Genomic DNA, 24833 nt, shown 5'->3' on the forward strand with positions numbered 1-24833 from the left:
GCTGTGAGGGGAACGAGCTTGGGATACCACACGGCCCATGACACAGCTGTGAGGGGAAGAAGCTGGGATTACCACACCGGCCTTGGACACAGCTGTGAGGAGAAGGAGCTGGGATTCCACACGGCCATGGACACAGCTGTGAGCGAAGGAGCTGGGATTACCACACGGCCTTGGACGCAACTGTGAGGGAAGGAGCTGGGATTACCACACGGCCATGGAGGAAAGGAGCTGGGATTACCACACGGCCATGGACACAGCTGTGAGGGGAAGGAGCTGGGATTACCACATGGCCATGGACACAGCTGTGAGGGGAAGGAGCTGGGATTACCACATGGCCATGGACACAACTATGGAGGAAATGTGGTCTCTGGCCCCAGGAGGATCCTCAGGCGGTTCACTTGTTTCTTTCGGAAGAGCTGGCATCCCTGACTCTGCCTCAATACACAGGATGTGCTTCACTGGATTGGATTTCCTGATTAATCCCAATATCCTTGGAGCAAACTGGAGCCACAGATGGCCAAGACGGTCTATCTGGCACTGGGCCAGTGTGCTTCTTTCTATCTTGCCTGAATTTAAGCTTTCTCTGTCCGCCCCAACTGAGCAAAGGCCCCATCTGGGGTCTGTTCAGGTTCCCCTGTCTGCCAGGTGATTCTCCTCGGTCGTCTAGAGAATGATCGCAGGGAGGACTGTGTAAATCTCCCCGTCCTCCCTAGACATGCATATTCAAGAGGACATCTTCATGTATGATGGATTAAAAACCAGAGACGGCGCACTTTAAAATCCCATGTAAAAAGTATTGTTTTTCTAATGTGCTCCTGCCCGCCAGCTCCCTAAGCGGTGCTACAAAGGGTAGAGTCAGGAAGAATGCCAGGCTGACACGTGAGGGACTTTAGCCTGGCTCCTTGGCCCTGCTCTGCAGCCTGCATTGGGGGCTTGACCTAAGGCAAAACTACAAAGCATCCTAATGAGCGGAATGATACCCCAGGAATGTATGTGCATATCTGACATAGCTTCTTCTCTTGAGGGGCGGCCCTCTGGCTGTGACCCATGCCCTCTCCAAGGGCGAGGGAGGAGTCCAGAGAAGGAGCCTTTTGTTCCCGGCTGCCGGTCCCTCCACAGCCCCTAGGGCCTCAGGGACCTGCCCTGCTCCGCGTGGGCCTGCAGAAGCTCAGCGATTTCCACATGGGCGGGCGGTTTCAGCGCGATGGACAAAGCTGTTCGGCCAGCCTGCAGCGGAGAAAGAGAAGGAGAAACACATTTTATCCTGCAGGCCTCCCGCCCCAGAAAGCAAGGGCGAGTTGGGAGTAGGGCTGTGCATGGGGCAGAAAGTCTATTCCAGGCATCCAGAGGCCCAGGAGGGGAGGAGATTCAAATGGCACGAGAAGCGTGAGAAACGGGCCCCTTCTACAGAAACAACATTCACTCCTGGGAAATTCACGTCAATGGGAATAAAGTGTCTCTTGCTTTTAACACGCTTAATTTTAAAAATGGAAAACAGAGGAAAGAAAATAAAATAACGCTTCCATTTTTTTCCATTACACAGACCTACATGGGAATTAGCATTTTGGCTTGTCTCCCTCCGTTCTTTTCTCTTGTCCGAATGTGTTATTGGTTTAAATAGAGGAATGACATTGCATATTAATGTTAAATCTGCTGGCATTTTGAACTTACCATGGCATGCTATACGATGTTCCCACGTTCTTACAGTCATCAGAACACATAACTTTTGTTATTGGCTACATAACATTCCATAACTTACTGAACTATTTCCCTTCTGTTGGAGACTTGGGTGGTTTCCAAGTCTTCATCATCATAAACTTAGTGCCGAAAGCATTTTCTCATTTCTAATTATTTTCTAAGGACCAGCTCTTAGAAGTGGGCATGTCCATGGAAGGAAATGTACATTTTACCTCCTGACACACGATACCCTGGGGCTGTTTCAGCGATGCAGGCAGTTGCCAGGGCTGCTGTCTACAGCTGCATCCAGGGGCTCTCGCAGGCAGCACCCGCCAGCGAGACGAGGGGAGGCGAGGCGAAAGGCCACCGTGACCCAGAGGACACCGTCTGCGAGGACAGCCACCGTCTTACAAATGGGCTCAATCGTGTCTCCAAAACTCTGAAACCTAGATGTGTCTGGAAACCACTATGTTGATAACTCATTTGCCAGATAATTTGTAATTTTTCCTTGTTCCTATAACCCGAGATGTCAAGAACCCTCACTTGTGACAAGTAAAAATGGCATTGCCAAATCTCCCTGGAGGGCACAATCCCCCCGAAATGAGAGCCACTGGACTAAGCTGAGTGTGTTGACCACTTGGCTTCTGCCCTTGGGGGCCGGTCCCCTCTGATGGGCTCCCCACCTAACTCCAGACCTTCATGCTCCCTCTTCCCTCCGGACTCTGCCTGGGAATGCCGAGGCCCCGGCTCTGTGATGTGGTTAGTAGTTGTTTCGTTTCAGCTCTCACTGCTCACCTGTCCATAAAAATGCAGCATGAACTGAGTACCTCCTGATGCAGGACACGGGCTTTACAAGCATTGCCGTATTTAGTAGTGTCTATTATCATCCCCATTTGCCGGCGAGCATACAGAGGCCCTGAGTGGTTAGATGAAGGGGCCATAAGCACAGTCACTGAACCCGGTTTCGAACCCAAGAGTGTTTAAAGCCCCTGCTCCTAATAGTCACTGGAATTGTCTGAAGTACAGCCGAGCCTTCCCGCCATGACTGTCCCCCCAACTCCTGAAAGCAGCCGTGGGCTAACCTCTCGTGTCTGACAGGTCTCCAGAGGTGTCCAGGAGATGCTCAATTAACCCCTGACTATCCCAGCTAACCTGGGACTTCCGAAGCTCATGCCCCTGTCCCACAGGCCTGCCTCCCAGGACTCCCCGAGGTGACAGGAGTGGCCACTCCACAGAGGACCCTGGCCCTGCTCCAGATGAAAGGGCTGCTCCTGCTCCCCCAGGGTGACCCTGCAGGGAGCTCATTAACGCAGATCCTTTGTCTGACTAGTAATAACAGGAGATTCTTATTTCCAGCAGCCCTACCATGTATCTCAAGAGGGTCAGTGCTCTCTAATTATCCCACAAATAGCTTCTAGCTTTGGGATAGCGCTGGGGTTCCTGGGACCTACAGACACTGAACTGGAGCGCCTGCTTCCGGTGTGCGATTTCAGGACCAAGCAGCCTGACTCTCTGATGGAACAATCCAGGGTAGATGAGACGTGACACAGTAGTGAGAGGTGCTGTCCCTGGGAAGGGAAGCGACTCTCTTCCCCTCCCCAGGCCTTTATTCTTTTGGAACTGTAGATGTTATGAAAGTATAGAGAGGTCTGTTTAAAGCATAAAACTATGGTGCCAACATTAAGGACACTAACGTTAGACCTGGGCTTGAATCCCTACTCTGAGAATCAGTGACTTGTGACTTGATAATCCTATATAATAAAAGGCTAATATGCAAATCAACCAAACCATGGAACGACTGGTCGCTATGACATGCACTGACCACCAGGGGGCAGACGCTCAATGCAGGAGCTGCCCCCTGGTGGTCAGTGCACTCCCACAGGGGGAGCGCCGCTCAGCCAGAAGCCGGGCTCACGGCTGGCGAGCGCAGTAGTGGTGGCGGGAGCTTCTCCTGCCTCCGTGGCAGCACTGAGGACCCCTCAGGTCCCAGACTATGAGAGGGCACAGGCCAGGCTGAGGGAACTCCCCTCGCCTTCCCAGTGTACGAATGTCATGCACCAGGCCTCTAGTTAACTATATAAACTCTCTAGGCCTCTGTTTCCTTATCAGTTAAAAAAAAAATGGAGATTGCAGTATCTATCTCACGGGATTATTGAGAATAGTGAGTAATGCATGGATAGAGCTTAGTTCCTGTGAGTACTCTAGAAATACTGCCTGCAGCAATTTCCAGTCATAGGGTCACATCCTGACGATTTACCTCTGTAGTTTAGAGGTTCATTCATTCAACTGTTGATTCACTCAGCTGATATGTGGCGGACACTCTACTAGGTGCTGAGGATTCAGCAGAAAACCAGAAACATGGACCTTGCAATGTGACAACAATGATGATGATGCAGCAACTAAGAGTTTGTGTTTAGGAATTTGATGGAGATGGGTTCCACTTGCTGTGTGATCTGGGATATGTTGCTTAACCCCTCGGTGCCTCCATTTTCTTGTGAGCAAACCAGTTCCATCAACAGAGTCAACCTAATAAGATAGTTGTGGGCTTTAAATGAGATGGTCCATGGTAAATGCTTAGTATGGAACCTGGCACAGAGAAAGCACTTGATATATATGAACTATTATCATTATTGTCATTATCATTGCCACCACCATCATCATTATCATCATCGTCATCATTTTACAAGGAAGCTTATTTAAGAAGCATGGGCTGGCATTGCAACTTTAAGCAGGTTGGCTTGATGCAGTGGGTTATTCTGTAAGCGGATCACTGTCAGACAGTGGGCATAATGTACACTTGGCTCCTTCGTCCAGCCTTCAGGGAGTCCCCATGAGCAGCAGAAGCTCCCCATCCAAGCTGCTGCCGTAAAGCCCACATGCTGTTATTGTCATGACCAGAGGAGGTCAAGGCCAAGGCCAGGCCTGGTTACATTCCCTCACGATGGTGTGAAAGGCTAGGGCTTGGGGTTTCCCAGATCCAAGGCTCCAAGCATTTACTGTGGATCATCTCATTTAAATCCCACAGCAGGTCAATTCTGAGGTTGAGTCTATTGCTATTGCCATATGGTTCCTTAAGTTCTGCTGCTGGCAAGGCCCTTCACAGGAAGGGGAAGACCTACTTGTTAATGCCTAGGAGTCTCACCTTGTCTGTCAGGCTGCTGTCACAGGCCGGGTGTGCCAGGAGCAGCCGCACCATGTCAGCGTTGCCACAGTGACAGGCCAGCATGAGGGCCGACGATCCATCGTGGTCCTGCAGGTTGACATCTGCCTGGCAGCTCAGTAGCGCTTGGACCATGTCCTCCCTGTCGTGGCTGACTCCCAGCATCAGCGCAGTCTGGCCTCCCTGCACACAGAGCCCAGGGGTGGGTCAGGCTGCCACCTACAGGGAGGACTCCTCTCCTCTCCTGCTTGGGTGTGCTCAGGGATAACTTCTCCAGAAAATGACCAATGACTTGAATTTTCTTCTGCCCTTGGGATGGGACACATCCTTTCCCACTGGCACACTTCTACTGGTCCTCTAAGACACTAGTCCAACACTACATCCTCTCTAAAGCCCTCTACCAACTCCCAGGCATGGGATTCACAACATGGCACTTACCGCTTGGCGTTACAACCTGTCAATCTCTTTCTCGAGGAATGAAATTTTTGATGGCAGGGACTGTCTTTTTCATCTCTGTCTCCCCAGTGCCTCCCACCTCGTATGTGCTGACACATGTCCAATGATGGAACAAATGAGGGCCGGATGCTTCAGTACCATGACTTCTTACTGCCTGCCCCAGCCTGACTTCCTCAGGAAGCCTTGGTCTGCTCTGAATGCCTCTGGGATTGTCCGTTTAATGGCACCCAAAGCCCTCTTGTCTCAAGAAGATCTCGAATGGCTCTGTGGTTATTTCTAATCCATACCCATTGACAGTTTCTTACATCCCTGTGATGGTCAGCGGGCGTGGCTCTGGTTCTGCTCTACCCCTCACTTGTCTTCCCTGAATCTTGGTTTCTCTTTTCTTAAAAATTAATCTAATAATGATCTATCCTATGTACCTAACAGGGATTTTGTAGAAATCAAATGAGGTAAAAGTTGTAAATATCATATTGTAAAGTAGTCATTTTTCTGATTACAAGTTGACCATCATTTCTTATAGATCTTCCTGCGTAGACACAGTCCTCTCAGACATGGATTATATTTGCCCTCACGGTACTCCTGGGTTCCAGGCAGATCAGGCTCGTCCCTCTGACGGGACATGGGGCTTTGTAAGGTTGCAAAAATGAGGCAAGGACTATGTGTTCTCTTCTTTCAGATCCCCCATGGCTCTGAGCACAGTGTCTTACAAGTAAAGGTGCCAATGACATGTTTGCTGATGTGTTCACTGATTAAAGCGCCAATCTGCCGGCACTGATGGATTGTGCATCCCGCCCAGAGCGCTGGGGCTTAGAGAAAAGAAAGGGGGTTGGCAATCACAAAAGTCCTGGCTCTGCCACTTACTGCCTGTGTGAATCGGTGACTTTTCATGGTCTGGACAAATGGAAACGACTAACAATAAATATTACCTGCCTGGTGAGGTTGTTGTGAGACCTGAGCACTTAGCAAATGCTCGGTAACCACTGTTATATTATGAGGGTGAGAGAGGACGGTGACAAATACTCAGTATGCGGGAATGCATTTGCTATTTGGTTTGCCTGTACTCAGCCCTGAGGTAATGGCTGTTTACGGAACTAGCCAGATCAGGAGGTTTCCATCCAGACCCGTCCCTGCAAGTGACATATGTTTAAAGACAGTCTACAACAACTGGAAGCTAGTGCCTCACTCACAAGATATGCATAAATCCAAAGCCGGCTGACATATGTAGATTGTCCTCATGTCTGCCCCTCTGCCTGATTCAGGGCCCCTTCCTTTCTCACCTCCTTCCTGGTCCAGTTCAATACAATCTAATGATCATTTACAGAGCACCGCTATCCACCAGGTGCTGTGCGGACCCTGGAGGTACAAGGAGAAATAGGCAGCTTATCCCAGGAGACTCCCAGCTCCCAGCTCACTCCCATTTAACCTAGTACCTGCACCTCTCATCATAGTAAGGACCCCAGGGGGAGCTGAAGGGAGCAGCCTCAGCTATGAATTCCCATCCCTCCTTTGATGACCTGGGCTGAGTCCCTTACCCTCTTCGACCATCAGTTTCTCCTCTGTGAAAAAAAGGGAGTTAATTTTGATCATAGGTAAGCATCCCCTTTTGCATGAAGGCCAATTTAGAAAAAAATCCATATGTTTATAGAAAACATATTAAAATGAAAACAGCTTGACTTGTATGCAATAGGAGCTATGAATGGGTGAAAACCAGAACATCTATAATAATAAAAGCATAATATGCTAATTAGACCAGATGTCCTTCTGGATGACCTTCCAGACAAAGCCGGGGCTGTGAGGGAAGCCCGGGTGTCAGAGGGAAGCCGGTGCCGGCAGCCGGGGTAAGGAAGGCCTACTCTTGCATGAATTTCATGCACCGGGCCTCTAGTAATCTATAAATGTCTATTTCTCTCCATCAATAGGACTGCTGTGAGATAAAGTCTGCAAAGCAACTTTGCCATCAGCTAGGTCTGTAATCACTTTGGTTGTGGGGGAGTGGAGTTTAATATGTTGTTGGGAGACAATTTTCCATGGGTCCCTTGGATTTATGCATATCTTGTGAGTGAGGCACTAGCTTCCAGTTGTTGTAGACTGTCTTTTTTAAGGATGTTCGTACAGTGAACAGCTTTGGGAGACAGAGGCTGTCTCCTCCAGAACAGAGGGCAGACATGCTTACTGGCCAGCATAAAAGATTCAGGTTCCCTAAGCTCAGGGTTCCTCTCCAGCAGCACAACCCACTCTGTGCACAGGGATCTGCCCCCCCTCACAATGCCCTGAGGGAATGGGGAGCTGGGTTTCGGGGAAGTGGTGTAAATGCCAATGCTGTGGCTGCTACCACTGCTGTAATACACTGTCCTTCGTCTCTGGCACAGGAGTCCTGTGTCACCTGCCAGCACCCAGGATACTGTAGCATGCTAACTTGCTAGCTTTGAGGTGAAGTAAAAGCTCAGGCCCTTCACAGTTCTTGGTAGTTAGTCTACCATCCGTGATCACTCCAGCGGGAAAAGGAGAGTTGGACGCACTCTGCTTGTTCTTGTATTGGTCGAAGGCTGGTCAGTAGCCTTTGGTAGGTTCCCATTGTTCCATACGGAGCCTTGTCTAACTCAGAGCCCTACTGGGTTAGGACCATACCCCTACTCTGTGTTCTCAAGGAGGAGAGCCCAGCAGCGGAACAGAGACATCCCAACCGCTGGAACTGCTCTGCAATTCGTGACTAAGATGGATCACCTTCAGGGTGTCCGAGAGCGGCCAACTAGCACATGCCTGCCGAAGGTGCTAACTGTGGGAACGTTTGGCTCGAGAATTTCAATCCAGATGGAATGTGTCCAATTTTAGGCTGGGATGTGAATTACAAGCTTCCTGACCTCTGCCCCAGCCTGTCTGGGTCTCGGGAGCTTTTGCGGCAACCAAATGGTCAGGCTCTGGACACACGCCATTTGGAAGCCCCAGCCTTCCTGGGTTAAAAAACATTCTGTGGATTTACATGGAATTTCTCACCCCACCGGCAGAATAAAACTGGGAGGTTCCCGCACTTAATGAAAGCGGAGATCAGTTCACATCTCCTACCTGGGTAGCTTGGATGTTCACATTTCCTTCTCTTAAGAGCTTCCAGACGACAGCCATGTCCTCATCGGTCTCCGCAGAAGCCAAGGGAGTGATCATCACGGCGGTATAGCCAGCTTTGTTCTGATGGTCCACGTTGCAGACGCCTGCAAGAGAAGCAACAGCGCTGGAATAGCTCCCGAGGGGCCAGGAGCCAGACGCCTGAGCCTGTTAACAGGATGCTGCTGGTTAAAATGCAATAGAGCAATCCTCTCCCAGGGAGGGAATCGATGCTTTCTATTTTTAGCAGCTTTTAAAACTGGCTACTTTTCTTCACAGGTTTTCTGAGGATACCCAGCAAGGAAGGTCCACGGCAGATGGCAAAGTGGGCCAATAGCCATGACTTTATTTCCTCAAGTGGAGCACAGACCACAATCCCATTTTACAGATGAGGCCACTGAAAGTCAGTGAAGCTATGTAAACAGCCAAAGGAAAGGTGAAGTGGGACCAGGGCTCAAGTCTATCTGGCTCTAAAGCCCATCACTCCCCTGGCCACATATTGTGGCCACACATTTTAGGTTTCACTCTTTGTGTGTCTGTGTGTAATTCTTAAGCGAATGGCTGTGTTTGTATGTCCTTTCCAAGGCCTAGTGATATGCTGTGTAATGTACCAGGGGCTTTGAACAATGCCACAGGGTAAACATGGGAAATCCTTAGAAACACCATCTCACTTGAAACACAGGGGAAGCCCTGGCTAGTGTGGCAAGTCACCAGTTCGATTCCTGGTCAGGGCACCATGCCCATGCTGCGGGCTCAATCCCCAGTCAAGGTGCATGTGGGAGGCAGCTGATTGTCGTTTCTCTCACATCAATGCTTCTCTCACTCTCTCTCTCTCTTTCTCTCTCTCTTTCTAAAAGAAAAAAGAAAAACAGGAAAAAAAATCTCCACAACTTTTTACGTTAAAATAATTAAGAATATACATTTCATAATAATGAAAAATTGGCTTATTTTAAAGATGAAATATTAAATGAGAATTCAAAAGAAATTTCTGCTTTGTAGCCCTGGAACTATGCATTTGTATCCCTCTCCACCATAGGAGATGGTAGAAGATTATCAGCCTGTTATGTGTTGTATAAACAATCCCATCTCTTAAGGGGAAAACCAAATCTTCCCTGTACATTTGCTTATCTGAAAAGCCTGTGTCTCTTTTGGACAAGGACAAAACTATCTCAGGAGATCAAGTTACTTGCCCTGTGTTAGCATTCCCTCTATAAAACGGGGATAATAACAGAAGGCGTGTCATAGAGTTATTGTAAATTTAATGAGTTTATATATTTAAAGTACTTTGTACACCTACCATACAGTAAAAGCTCAATAAGTGCTATTACTACTATTACTGTCCACAGTGGTATTCTTGTCTTTACATTCTTTCTACCTGCTCATGAAGAAAGACTTAGGGCCCTGGCCAGTTTTGCTCAGTGGTTAGAGTGTGAGCACAAAGGGTCACGGTTCGATTGTCGGTATGGAATGAGGAGGCACTCAAAAAGCAGTAGGTGTCGTTGTTACTCATGTTTTATAATGAAAGCCCCTAACACTGAACACAGTAAATGTTCATCTCCATTTTATGATGTACCCTTCTCAATTGAGCTACCACTTAAAATTATGGTGGCTGTGAAACTACAAAGAAATGAAATCCAGTAAAACTGGCTCAGTGTTAAAATTGTGCCTTCATCTTTCTCTGATGATATGGGATGCAGAAAGAACTTTACGCTGTTATTAAGTGTGTCACCTATGGATTCAGGTGCAGAGCCCCAAGGTTGCTTAATGGAATTTTGGAGAATTGGAAGTTTACTAGAATTTAACCTAGCTCCCAGGAGTCATCCATCCACTCATTCATTTAACACCTATATTCACTCAACACCTACTGTGAGCCAGGAACTGGTCTAGGTGCTGAGGATACTGAAAAGAAGAGACACACAAAAGCCCCATTTGACTGAGTTTACTGAGTTCTGTTGGGTAGAAATGACCCCTAGCTAGTGTGTAGCTAGTAGTATTAGCTAGTGTGGACCTCACTGTAGTCCACACATATATCTGATGAAGGATGAATGAATCAAATTGAGTCAAATTGGCCAAATGGAGCCAGGGCCTTTGTTTTTTTGTTTTTAATTGAGTTGATTGGGATTACATTGGTTAATAAAATTATGTAGGGTACAATTCTATAACACATCATCTGTATATTATATTGTGTGTTCACCATTCCAAGTCATGTCTCCTTCCATCACCATTTATGTCCCCTTTACCTTCTCCCATTTCCCTCTGGGAATCACCATACTGTTGTCTGTCTATGAGTTTTTTGTTGTTGTTTTTTACTTAATCTTTTCACCTTTTTCACCCAGCCCCTCTACCCCCACCATGGCCTTTGTTAAAAGTTCTTACGAAGATGGTAACATGTGACCTTCCTAGAGGCAATGTGGTGCAGATTTGGAGTTAGACAGGCTGAGTACAAAGCCTGACTCTACCATTTACCAGTTCTGTGACCTGAGCCTCAGTGTTCTCAACTGCAACATGAGAAAAATAATCCCCACATCACAAGAGTGTGGTGAAGCATAAATGACACGCTAAAAGCAAAATGGTCTAGCCCAGTTCCGTTCCTAGAAAACAGAAGGAACTCAGAAAAAGAATTCCCTTGCTGGAAAGAAGAGAGTACAAGAACTGCCCTCCAAGGAGGGACCCAGAGAAACCATTTCTGACCTGTCTCCAGCAGCAGCTTGACGATGGAGAAGTTGGAGTGGGACACACTGTAGTGAAGGGCTGTGTTTCCGTTTCCGTCAGCCAAGTTGACAAGCAGCTTTAGGAAGTGTGGGGAGTGAGGCTGGAGGTAGGCAGCCACCACAGCAGGACTCGATGACTTCCGGCTAGAGATGCGAAACCACTCTTGACTGATGGTGTTCAAGTTTTGCCTCTGAAATACCAAAAGATTCCAATTCTGGAAGGTTATCTGGCCTGGGGTGCTCCAGCTGAGGTATTAGTTTCTACCAGGAAAAGTCAGCTTTGGATGCTTCCACTTCTATTCCTTCGCTCTCTCCAACTCTCCATGGGACTGACTCCTGGAGGGCTCAGGGCTAGTGGGGTTGAGGATGGAACCTGTGCGATTGCTCCCATCCCAGGTGAGGTGGAAAGGGGCCCTGGGAGCGCAATGCAGTAACCAGTAGCAAAGCACTTGGCTGGGTGACAGTTCGAGTCTACTGTAAGTTTAGGTCACAGCCCCTGTACGCACGGGATAACCAAGACCTTCTCTTTCATGTGCATCCAGCCAGTCTATATTGACCTTAGCCCAGACTCGACCAGGACGTATGTGTTTTCAATAGACACAGACAGAAAGTAACATTTTACTGATGGGAACAATGCTGAAAGCCAAGGCAAAAAATACAACTAACTTATGCTCAACACAAAATGCAAACAGCTGTGCTGGAATGATATTTTGCTTTTAAGTTTTGCTAGGACCTTCAGAGAAACAGTTGAATAACCCATGGGAGGACCCCACTATCCACGGGGTTCGGTTCCTTGCAACCACGATTGAGGAGAGTTCCAGAGCAAATGACATCAACTCTGTGTGACATGACCTCAGTGTTTAAAATGGGACATGGTTAGATTACCTACCCATGGGGATGCCAGTATCAGAAATGATTCCACACTCATTCTGGAAAGAGTGCTGGATTTGGAGTCACTAAACCAATGTGGCCAGATGTAAGTCCTGGCTCAGCTATGTGACCTTGGAGGTCATATAGCCTTTGAACCTTACTTGTCTTGTCTACAAAATGGGGTGCAGAAAGGGGCTAGCTCCCTAACCTACCACAGCTCTACAGAGTGAGGTCCTTGTACAACCTGTTTTTTCTCTGAGGTAGGGTGGCAGGGGTCTTGTGCTCTGACCCTAACATGGGTATGGTGTCAGGTTTGGAAATCTGTTAACCACTTTTCTAGGCAGAAATAGTGGAATCTTTTGTGGATGAAACACTTTTTTATATAACATCTCCTTTGCCCATGGAACCTTTAGGAGAATTGGAAAAAAGACCCTAATATTAAGGAATATAGTGATAAATTTTAAGCGGAGAGCTAAGGAATAAATTAGTTCTATAATTCATTCAAGAATAAGTAACAGGAGTTTTAATCAATATCCACAACAGTCATTGGTTTGGTTTTTTTTTTTTTTAACAATCTGGGAACAGCTATTTACCAAATCAGCTAAGATAAAGTAGCAAAAAATGGGTCGGGCTGAATTGATCGTTTTTACTCCTACAGTTCTGCAAAGGGGAAGAAAACAGGCTTTGAAAATGCTTACAAGCTGTTACACATGGGGTCTTATCAGCTGCTCTCATAGCTTGTATCTCTTGATTAAAAGTAGAACCCCATTGTTACATGTTTAAATCTCCATGGGCCATAAAGGTGTGAAGGAGCAAACAGATGTAGTTTCTTGCTCTTGGTCTCTTGCCAGTAGGTACACTTCCAGAAGAAGAGTAAAGACTACAAAATTAACTAAGCCCCTCACCCCACTAAAGGTAACCACTATCCTCATTTTTATAGAAAACATTTCCTTTTCTTTTATAACCTAAGCATGCATCCCTAAACACTATAGTTTTGCCTGTTTTTTTTTTAGATCAATTAAATCAGACAGTATGTAAAAAAAAAAAAAGACTACAAAATTAAATGCTAGGGCTTGAGGGTAATTGGAGAAATGCTGCCTACCACCCTTATTTTATTAATGGGGAAACTGAGGCCCCGAGTGTTGAGCTGGCTTGACCAATATCTCAGAGATGGTGCTCCTGGGAATAGAACCCATGATTTCTATTCCACATGCTCTTTTCCATTCTCCCCACAGTTCGCTCCACTTGCAAGGCAATTTTGAGCCTAAGCCACAAATAATTGTATGACATACATCCAGGGTGCGATGCCTAATAACCCTTATAAAAGCCTCTGAGCACCAGGCTTGCTCTCCAGGGTATATCTGTCAGTTTCACTTTCTCAGCATAATCCATCACCTTAGGCAACAGGCAAGGTCTGGGCAAATGAGAGAGCACCTAGAGGAAAGGGACTCACATTGCTGCCTCAGCTAAGGGACCAACGACACGCAGTTGGAACTAACGGCTTAAACAATATGGGAATCTCTACATGACAATGAAAAATCAGAGTACCAAGAGCTGGTCGGTCGTGGTCCCAGTGTCTGGCAGATATTGGCTCAATGCCCGGCATGCATTAAGAAATTCTTCGGAGGGTTTATATCTAAAGAAAAAAATATATGTTTCAGTTTCCATGTTGATGAAAAAGGTTATTCTCTAGCTTCACTTCCCTTCTCAGCAGCTCAAACTGGGCCACTTCCCAGGATAAGGGCATTCCTCCAAAATATGGGGTGAATACAGTGTCCTGATGATGAGGCATGGCTTTTGAGCTCTTCCAAAGTGTGAGCAGAGCACACTGCCCTTTTTACTGTACTTATTTCTACCATTCATTGAGAGCCTACCTTGTGGCAGACACTACAGTAGGCATTGTACATACTGTTCTTCATCCAGTCCTGAGATCAAACCTATGTGGTTGCTGTTATCTACATTTTACAGATGAAGTAACGAGGTGACCACAACTTAATATCCTGTCTAAAATAACATTGTGCAGACATAGGATTTGAATCCAGGTATGCCCAACTGTAAAGTCCTCTTTCATTATGCCACATGACCTCCCATCACTTTCAAAGAGTTACATCAGCATAGCCAATGGGAGAGGCAGAAAAGTGTGTGGGTAAGAATCAGAAAAGACTTGGTCGAATCCCCTCTCTGCTAGCTGTGTCATTTAACTTCCCTAAGCCTCCATTTCCACACCTGCAAAGTGGAGATTATAAACATTTCTACCTTGAAGGGTCGTTTTTTCAACTATATAAGAATGCACGTCCTTCATATTTTCAGTGCTGGGCCAATGTTAGCTTTATCTGTAGAGCTCAATCTATGACAGTATATCCCATGAAGGAAGGAGTTACATCTGTTTAGTTCAACCAGTGAATCTATGCCAGGTACTATACCAGTGCACAGTACCTGGCATAGATTAGAAACTCAATAAATATTGGTGAATAAGCCCTAACCGGTTTGGCTCAGTGGATAGAGTGTCGACCTGTGGACTCAAGGGTCCCAGGTTCGATTCCGGTCAAGGGCATGTACCTTGGTTGCGGACACATACCCAGTGGGGAGTGTGCAGGAGGCAGCTGATCGATGTTTCTCTCTCATTGATGTTTCTGACTCTCTCTATCCCTCTCCCTTCCTCTCTGTAAAAAATCAATAAAATATATTTAAAAAATTGGTGAATGAATAAACAAAGGAACAAATGATTGAATAAAAGGATGAATAAACACCCCTGTCCTGTCTCAAAAGTTCACGTGTCCTTATCTATACCCATCTGACTCACCTCTCAGCCTTGGGAAGGGGGAGTTCTTCCCCAAGCCCTTTTCCCTGGCCTGTGTTGCAGGTGCCCTCGGAGATGCCTTGCCCCGCCTTGCAGCCTGGGTGGTCATCCTTGCCCCACCTATGTTCTGGGCCATCACATTTCTTCTCAGCCTCGCTGTCAGACAAGTCTTCTGGGGAGCTGTCCTCACCGCTGGTCTCCTCACTGGATGTGGTCTCGTAGCTGGGAAAGGAGACAGAGGTGACTTGTTCTGTGCTTCCTGCCAATGCCCATTCAACAGAATGAGACCTAGTGGGCTTTAGCTAACCCTTCCCAGCTTGCTAACCACACCCTCCATTCTCTATACCTTCAGGCCTGGACCAGGGGCTCCCAGGAACCTTGGTGTCAGAGATAAGTGAGGTTAAAAGCTCTGACTCTAATGCCAGAGGCCATTTGGGGAGAAAAGATCATTAACTAGGATCCTGGCAGCAAACACACAGCACATGCCCTAATTGACCAATGCATTCAGATGATGCAGACAGGCAACCCAAGGTTCTTATGAAAGCATTTGCTGTTGGAATCCTAATGCCCTGCCCAGAGAGGGACCAACATTTGGTAAACATTTCCCATCCCAACCCTCAGTTTTCTGAATTGCCTGACACATTTTCATGTCTTTGGGTGACTGTGAGACTTTTTAGCCCCCAACCCCCTCATTATAGCCCAGCTTCCACCTGACAAGGAAGGAACCCTCAGTGTCTACTCCCAGTCAGAATACCTGAACCCAGCATTTGCCTTTCTCAGGTGCAGCCTATTTCAACTATTGCATGAAATAGCAAAGGAGGGCACAGGCCGCCACTTCACCTGGGGTCCTCCCGCTCCAGCTATAATCCTCATGTTCAATTATATGCAACTCTATTAAGGTGGCAGACCAGAGACCATGGAGGAAAGTCCTGGGAGATTTATTGATTCCTCTGCTGATGGTCAACAGGAGACCTCCAATGGATGAAGATTTCAGGCTTTAGGACCACTAGACACTGCCACCGAGACTGGGGAGACTGCAGCTTCCACTGAACCCCTTCATGGCCTTTCTCTGAATGGTGGCCCCTTTGTTTACTGTATTTGCAAGCCCAGCCTGTTGTTTGGTCTGTTCACATTCTGTCTTGTTTAAACCCTGAATATTTCTTCCTCTATTGTGCTTGGAACAACCTTTTGCTTTTGTGACTAAGAGAATAGGGGATATAATATGTTTAGCAAGCAGCTCCTTTATTAAAATTGTTCCCATTAAAAACTTCACCTGGAAGTTCACTCATTCATGCAACAGAAATTTATTGAGCACCTCCTATGTGCCAGGCACTGTTCTAAGTGTACATCAAAGTCCCTGTCTTAACTGAGCTTATATTCTAGTAGGGAGAGGCAGAAACTAAACATGTAAAAAATATACTCAAATAGTAAATACTGAGAATTGAATAAAATAATAAAGAGCCATGGGCTAGAGTGATGGGAGGAGGGATTAATTTAATTCAAGCAGAACTTTTTAACCTTGGCTGCACATTAGAATCACTTGAGAGGGTTTAAAATTCGCAATACCTGTACTATACTCCAGACTAATTAAACTGGAGCCTTCAGGGAGAAGACCCAGGCACTGCTATTTTTAAAGGCTCCCCCAGGTGCAGCCAAGGTTGAAAACCACTGCACTCGAGTGACAACTACTGAGCACTATCTGGGAAGGGAGCACTTTAAGCCGAGTGGACAGCAGATGCAAAGGCCCTGAGATGGGCCTGCCTCAGCACACTGGAAGGAAGAAAGGCAGGGCCAGCAGTAGGAGGCCTGCTTTACACTCTGAGATTAGTCTGATCCTCCTTTTCTGTACACGAACTGGTGAAAGCTCAACGCTAAACAGCTTCTCCTCAGGCCACAGTGTCTGACGTTAGCAGGAGTGGGAACAGCAACTCTCCTGTGACTCCATCTCGTCATTTCGGACGTTTCCCTCACAGAATGTGCAACAGTAATGTCACTGTTGTTTGAATCTGGTGTCTTCCTCCTCGTCTGACCCGAATTAATAGGGGTTCCTACCACTTCCGGGCAGCTTCTTAGACCCCCCCACTGGCTGGGCTGGGTGCCCCTCCTTTGGGTTTCCATAGCAGCCTACGCTTCCTTCTTTATTAGAACTCATCTCATCATATCAACATCTCTTTATTTCCTGTGTTATCTCTGCCCAGGCCCACACTGAACTAAAGGCAGGGGCCATGATTTATTTGACGTTTTTATCCCCACCACCTAAGACATTGTAGGCATTTCAGAAATGCTTATTGACTGACTTATTCAGAAAATACTCTAAATCAGTGATTTACTCTCTGGAATATATATGGTTTAGTTCATGTTCTAAGTCAACAGACATGGGTTGTTTTTCTTCCTCCTAAAAAATGTTGCTTTGGGTTGCCGTAAGTTAGTAAAAGAAAGAAAAAAAATTAAATGGCTGAAATTTAAAGTTCAACAAATTAAGAGTTTGTCCTCGTTTCAGTGTTGTGGTTCAGATTACATGTCTTCCGTAAAGGGCCCATGTGCCCCCCAAACTCCCAGAAGCCAACTGGAATCCTGGCCCCAGGGACACCAAAGTTAAAACATATTAAAAGCACAGGATCCAACAGACCACAGCTGGCAAGGAGCCAAACACATGCAAACCCGAGATGGAGTTTTAAAGGGCCGTTGAGAGTAATTCCCTTGAAGAAGAATGAAAACCAGATGCTTTCCCCTAGGAAAAGAGTGCTGAGACGACAGAGGGACAGGCAGTGTGGGGGGCAGTCTGGGCTTCACGAGCGATGCTTACCCACCGTTAACCCCAACAAACTGAAGGTTCTTTTTGGTCCCATTACCTCCTGCACGGAAGCCATAGTCTTTCTTTTTCATTATGGATTTAAGGCTGGTCGACGGGGAGAGCTCTAGGCAGACACAACATCACAGGTTAGAATGATCGTGGAGATGCCCCCGAATGCAGCAACACTGAGACTCTTGCTTTGAGGGGATCCAGAGTGAAGGTGTGTGAAGAGGGAGAAAGGGACAGGGAACTAGATGATGTCAATCAAATATGTTGAGGGTCTTGGAGGAGGCCTAGCCTACTGGTGAGTGCCAGCTGAAGTGTCCCTGGTCACAAAGCCCCTCTGTGTGGCTGACAGTGGGAGCACTCTTTAGAAAGAGCCATGTGGTGTGGGTGCCATGGTTGTCTATGTCTTACAGCTAGGAAGTCTGAGGCTCAGACTTCCAGGTACCTGTGCTCAGCGAATGGCAGAGAAGGAGGTAGTCAGTTAGTTCTAAGCACAGAAGTTAGTTCACATGACTCCTGGTCCCACCTCTGTTCCCACCTGGGCGAGTTGACACCGTGATGTGGGACAGGCATGGGAGACACATGAGCAAGAGCACAAGTCTTCTTTAGCTGTGCTCAAAGGTAGAGGAGGCATTTACTAATGGGCAAGACTAGAACTAGCACGAAATAATGAGAAAGCAGGCAATTTGCAATCTGTGGCAGGAAGCAGGCTCGCATGCTGCTCATTGAGCAAAGCAAAATATGGTTCCACTTTACTCAACAGTGTATGGTCTGTTACAAGAGGAAGTGCCGCTCAGCCAAAGGGTCAACATGTGTCACTCAACCTCTCTCTCTCTCTCTTTCACACACACACACACACACACACACACACACACACACACACAAGGTTCAGTGAAATATTTCAGATCTCAATATAATGTTCCTACAAAATTAGGCCAGAGAAAAAAAACCCTCTAATGCAGCGGTTCTCAACCTGTGGGTCGCAACCCCTTTGGGGGTCGAACAACCCTTTCACAGGGGTCGCCTAAGACCATCGGAAAACACATATATAATTATGTGTTGTTTTGTGATTAATCACTATGCTTTAATTATGTTCAATTTGTAACAATGAAAATACATCCTGCATATCAGATTATTTACATTACGATTCATAACAGTAGCAAAATTACAGTTATGAAGTAGCAACGACAATAATTTTATGGTTGGGGGTCACCACAACATGAGGAACTGTATTAAAGGGTCGCGGCATTAGGAAGGTTGAGAACCACTGCTCTAATGTGTAAGAACCAGAGAGGATCTCAGGAAACAATGAAGGGAGGCTGAGGTTTAGAGCACACACAACCAGGGCCATTGTCCACCCTAGACCTTGCCTTTGTGCCATGCAAATGAGATATAGGCACCCCTCTGGGTGGACACAGTGCTGCAGGCTTGGCTGCAGGTGGACAGTGGGCTGGATTTAAGCTCCTATGTACCCCCCGCCCGGCTGGCATCTCTGTGCCCTGTACTATATCTGTACATCCTGCAGTCAATCCTAACCTCAGAGCAAGGACACGAATAAGGGCACAGAGCCTCCACTGTTGCATAGGTCAGTTTTTATAACACTAGGTTCCCAGAGGTACTTAAATCTTTTAAAAACATATGCATGCAATTAAAGCCCCTTTCCCCTTTGGCTTGTCCCATTAAGGAGAAATGGTTCCCTGTCTCAGGCACCAGTATTTACCCATTGGTGGTGGAGAGGAGGAGGGGGCCGGGGACTCCTTCTGGGCTGGAGCCTGGGCGGAGTAGGCGGACAGCAGCAGGTTGAGGGAGCTCAGGAGCTGGCGCTGGATGCTGCTGAGCTTGGAGGCGGGCTGCTTGATGGCGCTGGCCAGCTCCGGGTACCCGTGCTCCAGGCAGCTCCACTGCTCCTGCAGCAGCTCCTGGATCTTCTTAACGTATTGCCCAATAGTGGCATCTGTGGGCGAGCTGGGTGGCCTTCCTGGGCCCTCCTTCCCTGGGAGCTCTGAACTGGCCTCCCTCCCTGCTGAGGGAGCCTTTATGTCGCTGCTGCATGAAGAGTCTCCCGCTCCCCCGACCAGATCCCTGTCTCCCACCTGAGGGTCTCCCTCCTGCTCAGAGCTTGCTTCTTCGATCCTGAGCTCAGTGGAGAGGCAGCTATGTAAAGAAGAGGTGAGGACCATCTCGGGGTCCTGTGGCAGTGACAGCTGGGATGGTGGCACAAATTCTGCTGGGCTCTGATCCCGCTGTGTATGACTGTCCTGCCCACACAGGTCATTCTCCTCTCCTGGGGCCCCCCCACTTTCAGATTCCGTGCTGCTCAGAAGGTTAACACCAATGCTCTTGTCACACGACTCCCTGGTCAGGAGTCCCTGGAGAGGCTCAGTGTTGACCGTGGCATCCGCTCGGCCCTGAGTGTCTTCGGTGTTCTCGTGGCTAAGCTTTTCTGCCAGTTGAGCGACCGTGCACTCCAGCTCTTGAATCCTCTGCCTCTTGGCCTTGATTTCCTCCTCCTGTTGCTGGAGGGCAGCTCTGACCTGGGCCAGCTCCTCTGTTTTCCCAGACAACTCCCCCTCCAGGGCCAGGAGCTGCTGCCTCAGGCTGGAGATGCTGCCAGGATCCGCGGGGGCCAGGCCCAGGCTTTCCTCCGTGACCCGGATGCCGATGCTCCTCACGTCCACCTCCACGGGAGGCGGCGGCGGGATCTCACTGATGTTGAGCTCGATTTCTTCCAGGGGGAGCTCAGTCTCAGGGATGGGTGATGGCAGAGGTGGGGGGCTGGGTGTCGGGCAGCCAGGGCTGAACACCACCTCTGCTCCTCTGGGGTGAAGTTCGTCTTTTGCATCCTCTGAAACTACCAGGGCATTCGGGGGTGAGAAGCGGGGCCTGGGGAGGGACAGGTGCTGTGGGGCCTCTTCTGCAGCCCGAGGAGGCTCTGCCCTCTCCCGGACCAGCTCCGGAACCCCCGGCACCAGGTCTCCAAACTCTCGGCCTTGGGGTTGGGTTGCGGCTCCTGGGGTGGAGTTGTGAACACCCGCAAATCCTTCCGCGGGGCCAAAGGCGCCTTCAGCCGCAAGTGGAGGGAGGGCGGGAGGTGCGGGGGGCCCTGAGGTCAGCCTGGGGTCCTCCGAGGCCCTGTTCTGCAGCAGGGTGGCTGGCATGCTCGATGCTCTCAAAAGCTGGGGCCGTCCGCTCCCGGAGGTCAGCTCGGGGTCCCGGGGGGCAGCCGCCTCCAGCTGCCTGGCGGCCTCGGCCAGCAGGGCCTTCCTGCGGTAGCTCCCCTCGCTCCCACCCGCGGAGGCCTGGGGGTGCTCACCAGGCGGCAGAGACTGGGCCCGCTCCTCGGTCCCCAGCGACACCTTCCTGGACACCGCGGGGGACCAGGTTTGGTGGGAAAGAGCAGTCTGCAAGCGAGCCCCGCTGTCGGGAAGGCTGAAGTTTCGGGGCAAAGTGCTAAACTTGGCCTGCTTGGCCCGTCTGTGGATAGGAATCCTCTTGATGGTGTTTCCCTTCTCAATGTCATCCACATACTTGAGGAAGTCCAGGTCTAAATGAAAGCCATATGGGGTCTCCACGGAGTAGGGGAGGCTCTTTGGAGGGCCTTTCTCCTCGTCCCCCTGCGAGGACTGGTCTTTGGCTGGAAGACAGAAGGCATGTAAAAAGGGAAGCACAATGTTCACAAGAATTACAGGTGGTGAGGGCTGATATCTATGATTTTGACTTCTCCTGAATGTTCCAGCCTCTAAATTATGCTGCGATGCTCACAGTCTTGGCTGTGCTAAGGAACCGCCTTATTAAATCAATGTGTACTTAGCCAAAGTCTGCAAGGAAATACGTAAGAAATAGTTTCCAATTTGCAGTAGGTCAACTCAGTTACTTCGGTGGAATCGGCCTGCAGACCGGCAGAATAAAATCGTCTCCCGCTGTTTTACTGGGTTTGAGTCATGTAATTGCAGAACTAAAGTGGCCAGGAATTTGCCAAATCAGGCTGCTAATTGGCAATTATAAATATGGAAAGTTTCAAAGGATGAGCTATATAATTGTCTCAACATTAAAGAACCTTGCGTTATTCAAATAGGTACTAGTAAACCTTGATAAAAGCAGAGACATCAAAGTTAGCCTTCTACATTATTTAACCTTCCTCAGACGCCTGAGCCTCTAGGTCAATGGTTCTCAACCTTGTCTGCACATTAGAATCACCTGGGAATCTTTTTAAAATCCTCATTTCTGGGCCTCATCCTCTGGAAAGTCTGTTTCTTTGTTACTAATGTTGTGGCCCCACCCCATAACAAAGAAACAGACTTTCCGGGAGTATGAGGCCCAGAAATCAGGATTTTAAAAAGATTGCCAGGTGATTCTAATGTGTAGCCAAGGTTGGAACCACTGCTCTAGGTGAAGATCAGAGAGCATGGGAACACATAATCACGCACAGCCCATACTCCTTTTCATCTGAAAACTTCTTAGTGCTTAACAAACATGAACTTCACTTTCAAAAACTCATGTCAAGTAAGGAATACTACATTTTTTTTCACAGACTAGAAAAAAGGTGGTGAGGGAAAAGGGACACATAATGTCAAAAGGGACCTTGGCATACATCCTCCAAGAGATGGGGAACTCATGACTTTTCAGGGTAGCCCAAACTCTCAGGGGACATCAGACAGTTGATCACACCAAGGCAACACTGATATGCTTATATTTTTAGAGACAGAGGAAAGGAGAGGGAGAGAGAGAGAGAGAGAGATAGAAACATCGATGAGCATCCATCTGCTGCCTCCTGCACATCCCCTCCTAGGGGTCAAGCCTACAATCCTGGCATGTGCCCTGACCAAGAATCAAACAGGTGACCTCTTGGTACATGGGATGATGCTCAACCAACTGAGCCACACTGGCTGGGTCATCACTGATTTTCATGACTCCAACAGAAGTCACTGAGAACAAGTCAGTCTTTCAAGTATTTGAATCCATATGGGCTTGTTCCCAAGTAGCTCCTTCTTTAGGTGAAATAGTCTTTGTCCTTTTGATGTTGCTCATGTGACACCCTTTATTATCTCCGTGACATTCTGCTAAACATGCTCTGAAATGCTGAGTTCAGGGCAGGACATTCATGGAGAGCACAGAGGCCAAGAATATATACTCTAGAACCTGGTCTATATTTCAGCTCTGTGACCTTGGGGAAAATTCCTAGCCCCACCGTGTCTCATCATCTATAAGATGGGAATAATAGGTAAATGACATTATTGTGAGGACTGATTAATGACTATACATGAAGTGCTTAGAACAACACCTAGCACAGGCTAAACATTCAACACATGCTCAATATTGTAGTTATCTTCGTGGAAGCCTCAGATACAGAGGAGTGAAGCCCCATAATGGAGGCTGATTTGCTGGGTACACAGAAGGAGCTCTGTAGATTCTTCGTGACTGAATGACCACTTAGGTCTAAGAGTAATAGGCCCTGAGGGCAAAATTACAAAATAGCAATAATCCAATTCACTTACCTGAATCACTATTTATTGAGCACCTACGTGTTGGTTGCTAAGCTAAATCCTAAGGCCACAGAGATGAATCAGGTATAGCCTTGCCCTCAAAAAAAAAATGTGTGGCCACGTAGATAGAAACACCAACAAGTACAATGCAGTGTGACAAGAATGGTAACAGATGCATAATCATGGAACAGTCTTCCTTCCTAACTTATTTTCCCAGGTTTTCTGGAATACTTTTCTTGGACTTAGAGGTTCATTCTTCTTTGGTAGAAAAGGAATGACTTTACAAAAGTGACATATGACTGGTGTTAAATGAACAAATAGCAATTTGCCAGAACAAGAGGTGAAATACATTGTAGCTGTTTATCTCCAAGAAGGCCACTGTCAATTTCTACCCTCTCTAGACAGGCAAGAAAATCCCACACTGAGAGGTGAGGTCTATTTCTCCACCCCTCTGAATCTGGGCTGGCCTGTTGGGGGGTGGGAGAAGGTGGAAATGATGCTGACATAATTCCAGGGCTAGGTCATATGAAGCCTGTAAATTCTGCCTGGGTCTCTTAGAATGTACTCTCAGTGAAAACCAATTGCCATGTAAGGAGTCCAACTTCCCTGAGATGGCCGTGCTGTGAGGAAGCCCAAGTAGCCCTATAGAGAGGTCACGTGGAGACAAGGAGAGAGATACCTAGCCAGCCTGAGCTGGTCCAGCCAGCCTGGCCCAGGTGCCAGGCATGAATAAAAAGCCATCAGATGACTCTGGCCTCAGCCATCATCTGATTTCAATAACAGGAGGGACCCCAAATGAGAACCACTCAGCTGAACCTGTGTTAATAATACATGATTGCTTTAAGCCACTAAGTTTTGGGTGGTTTGTTATGCAGCAATAGATAGCCAGGGCAGATTCTACAGATATGTCAGAGAATGTGCAAAGGCATGGAGATGCAAAAGTTCACAGTAATTCAGGGTTCTATAACTGTAGTCAATATGGCTGTAACTTAAAGTGTGGTTGAGAAGGATGGGGAGTAGAAAAAGACAAACTTGGAAAGATCAGTAAGAGCCAGATCATGGAGTAACTTGTATGCATGTCAACAAAGAGCATTCTCACAGAGGAGGAGATGAAACACAAACCAGAGGCCTGAAGACAGTTGGGAAACTGCTGACATGGTCAAGGTGAGAAGAGGTAAGGCAATGGAGGGAAAGGGCAGGTTAAAGAAAAGGTGCAAATGATGTTGTTACCCGGGGCACATTTTGAGCTGCTTTTCCCCTAAGGGAATGACATGGGAGCTGAGCTCTTCCCACTTGCCTGTCTGACTTCTCCTTCTGGCAGGAGTCACATGCTTGTCAGGTGGCCCTCTGTGCTTGGGGAAGTACAGTTATCTCCACTGAACTAAAGGAAGCCAATAGACACGTGAAGGCTGTACGCATGAACACTGACATGCCTACCAGCCTCAATGCTACGCAAAGCTGCAGGGCCTGTGGGTAATTACATCACAACCGCAGCAGGGAACAGAATAAAGCATCGGTGCAAATACCCGGGATGGTCCTCATTCCAGAGCTTCTCTGGCAGACATCTAGACTCCAGGCAGATAAGGAGTAAACATGACTCCAGCCCCAAAAGCTCCAAACAAGTTCACATTTACCAACACAATTTTTTACCAACCTGCTTTCCCCCAAAGAGGCACACTGGTAGATTCAGTAAATGAGAGCAATTGCTCCCTATTAGCTTTACAAGCTGCACTCTGCAACATCCTAGGCCTCTTGGTGCACTCAGCAGCTCCTG

General features: G+C 47.7%; 1 protein-coding gene across 6 annotated transcripts in view; it reads right to left on the reverse strand.

The window, feature by feature from the left end:
• Positions 1–90: 90 nt before the first annotated feature.
• Positions 91–24833, reverse strand: part of KANK4 (KN motif and ankyrin repeat domains 4) — a 68442-nt gene continuing 43699 nt past the window's right edge. For 4 of the 6 annotated variants that reach the window (XM_014456728.2, XM_006089758.3, XM_014456727.2 and 1 more), the window contains exons 3-10: positions 19297–21210; positions 17583–17694; positions 14780–14998; positions 13525–13612; positions 11087–11297; positions 8360–8502; positions 4820–5020; positions 91–1227 (exon numbers count right to left, since the gene is read on the reverse strand). In XM_014456728.2, the coding sequence (XP_014312214.1) occupies positions 1123–1227; positions 4820–5020; positions 8360–8502; positions 11087–11297; positions 13525–13612; positions 14780–14998; positions 17583–17694; positions 19297–21210 (2993 nt within the window). In that variant the 3' untranslated portion in view covers positions 91–1122. The remainder of the gene's footprint in view (positions 1228–4819; positions 5021–8359; positions 8503–11086; positions 11298–13524; positions 13613–14779; positions 14999–17582; positions 17695–19296; positions 21211–24833) is intronic. The other 2 variants (XM_023754660.1, XM_023754659.1) reach the window with 2 other exon arrangements.

This window comes from Myotis lucifugus, unplaced genomic scaffold, assembly GCF_000147115.1.
Source record: "Myotis lucifugus unplaced genomic scaffold, Myoluc2.0 scaffold_63, whole genome shotgun sequence".
NCBI lineage: Eukaryota > Metazoa > Chordata > Mammalia > Chiroptera > Vespertilionidae > Myotis > Myotis lucifugus.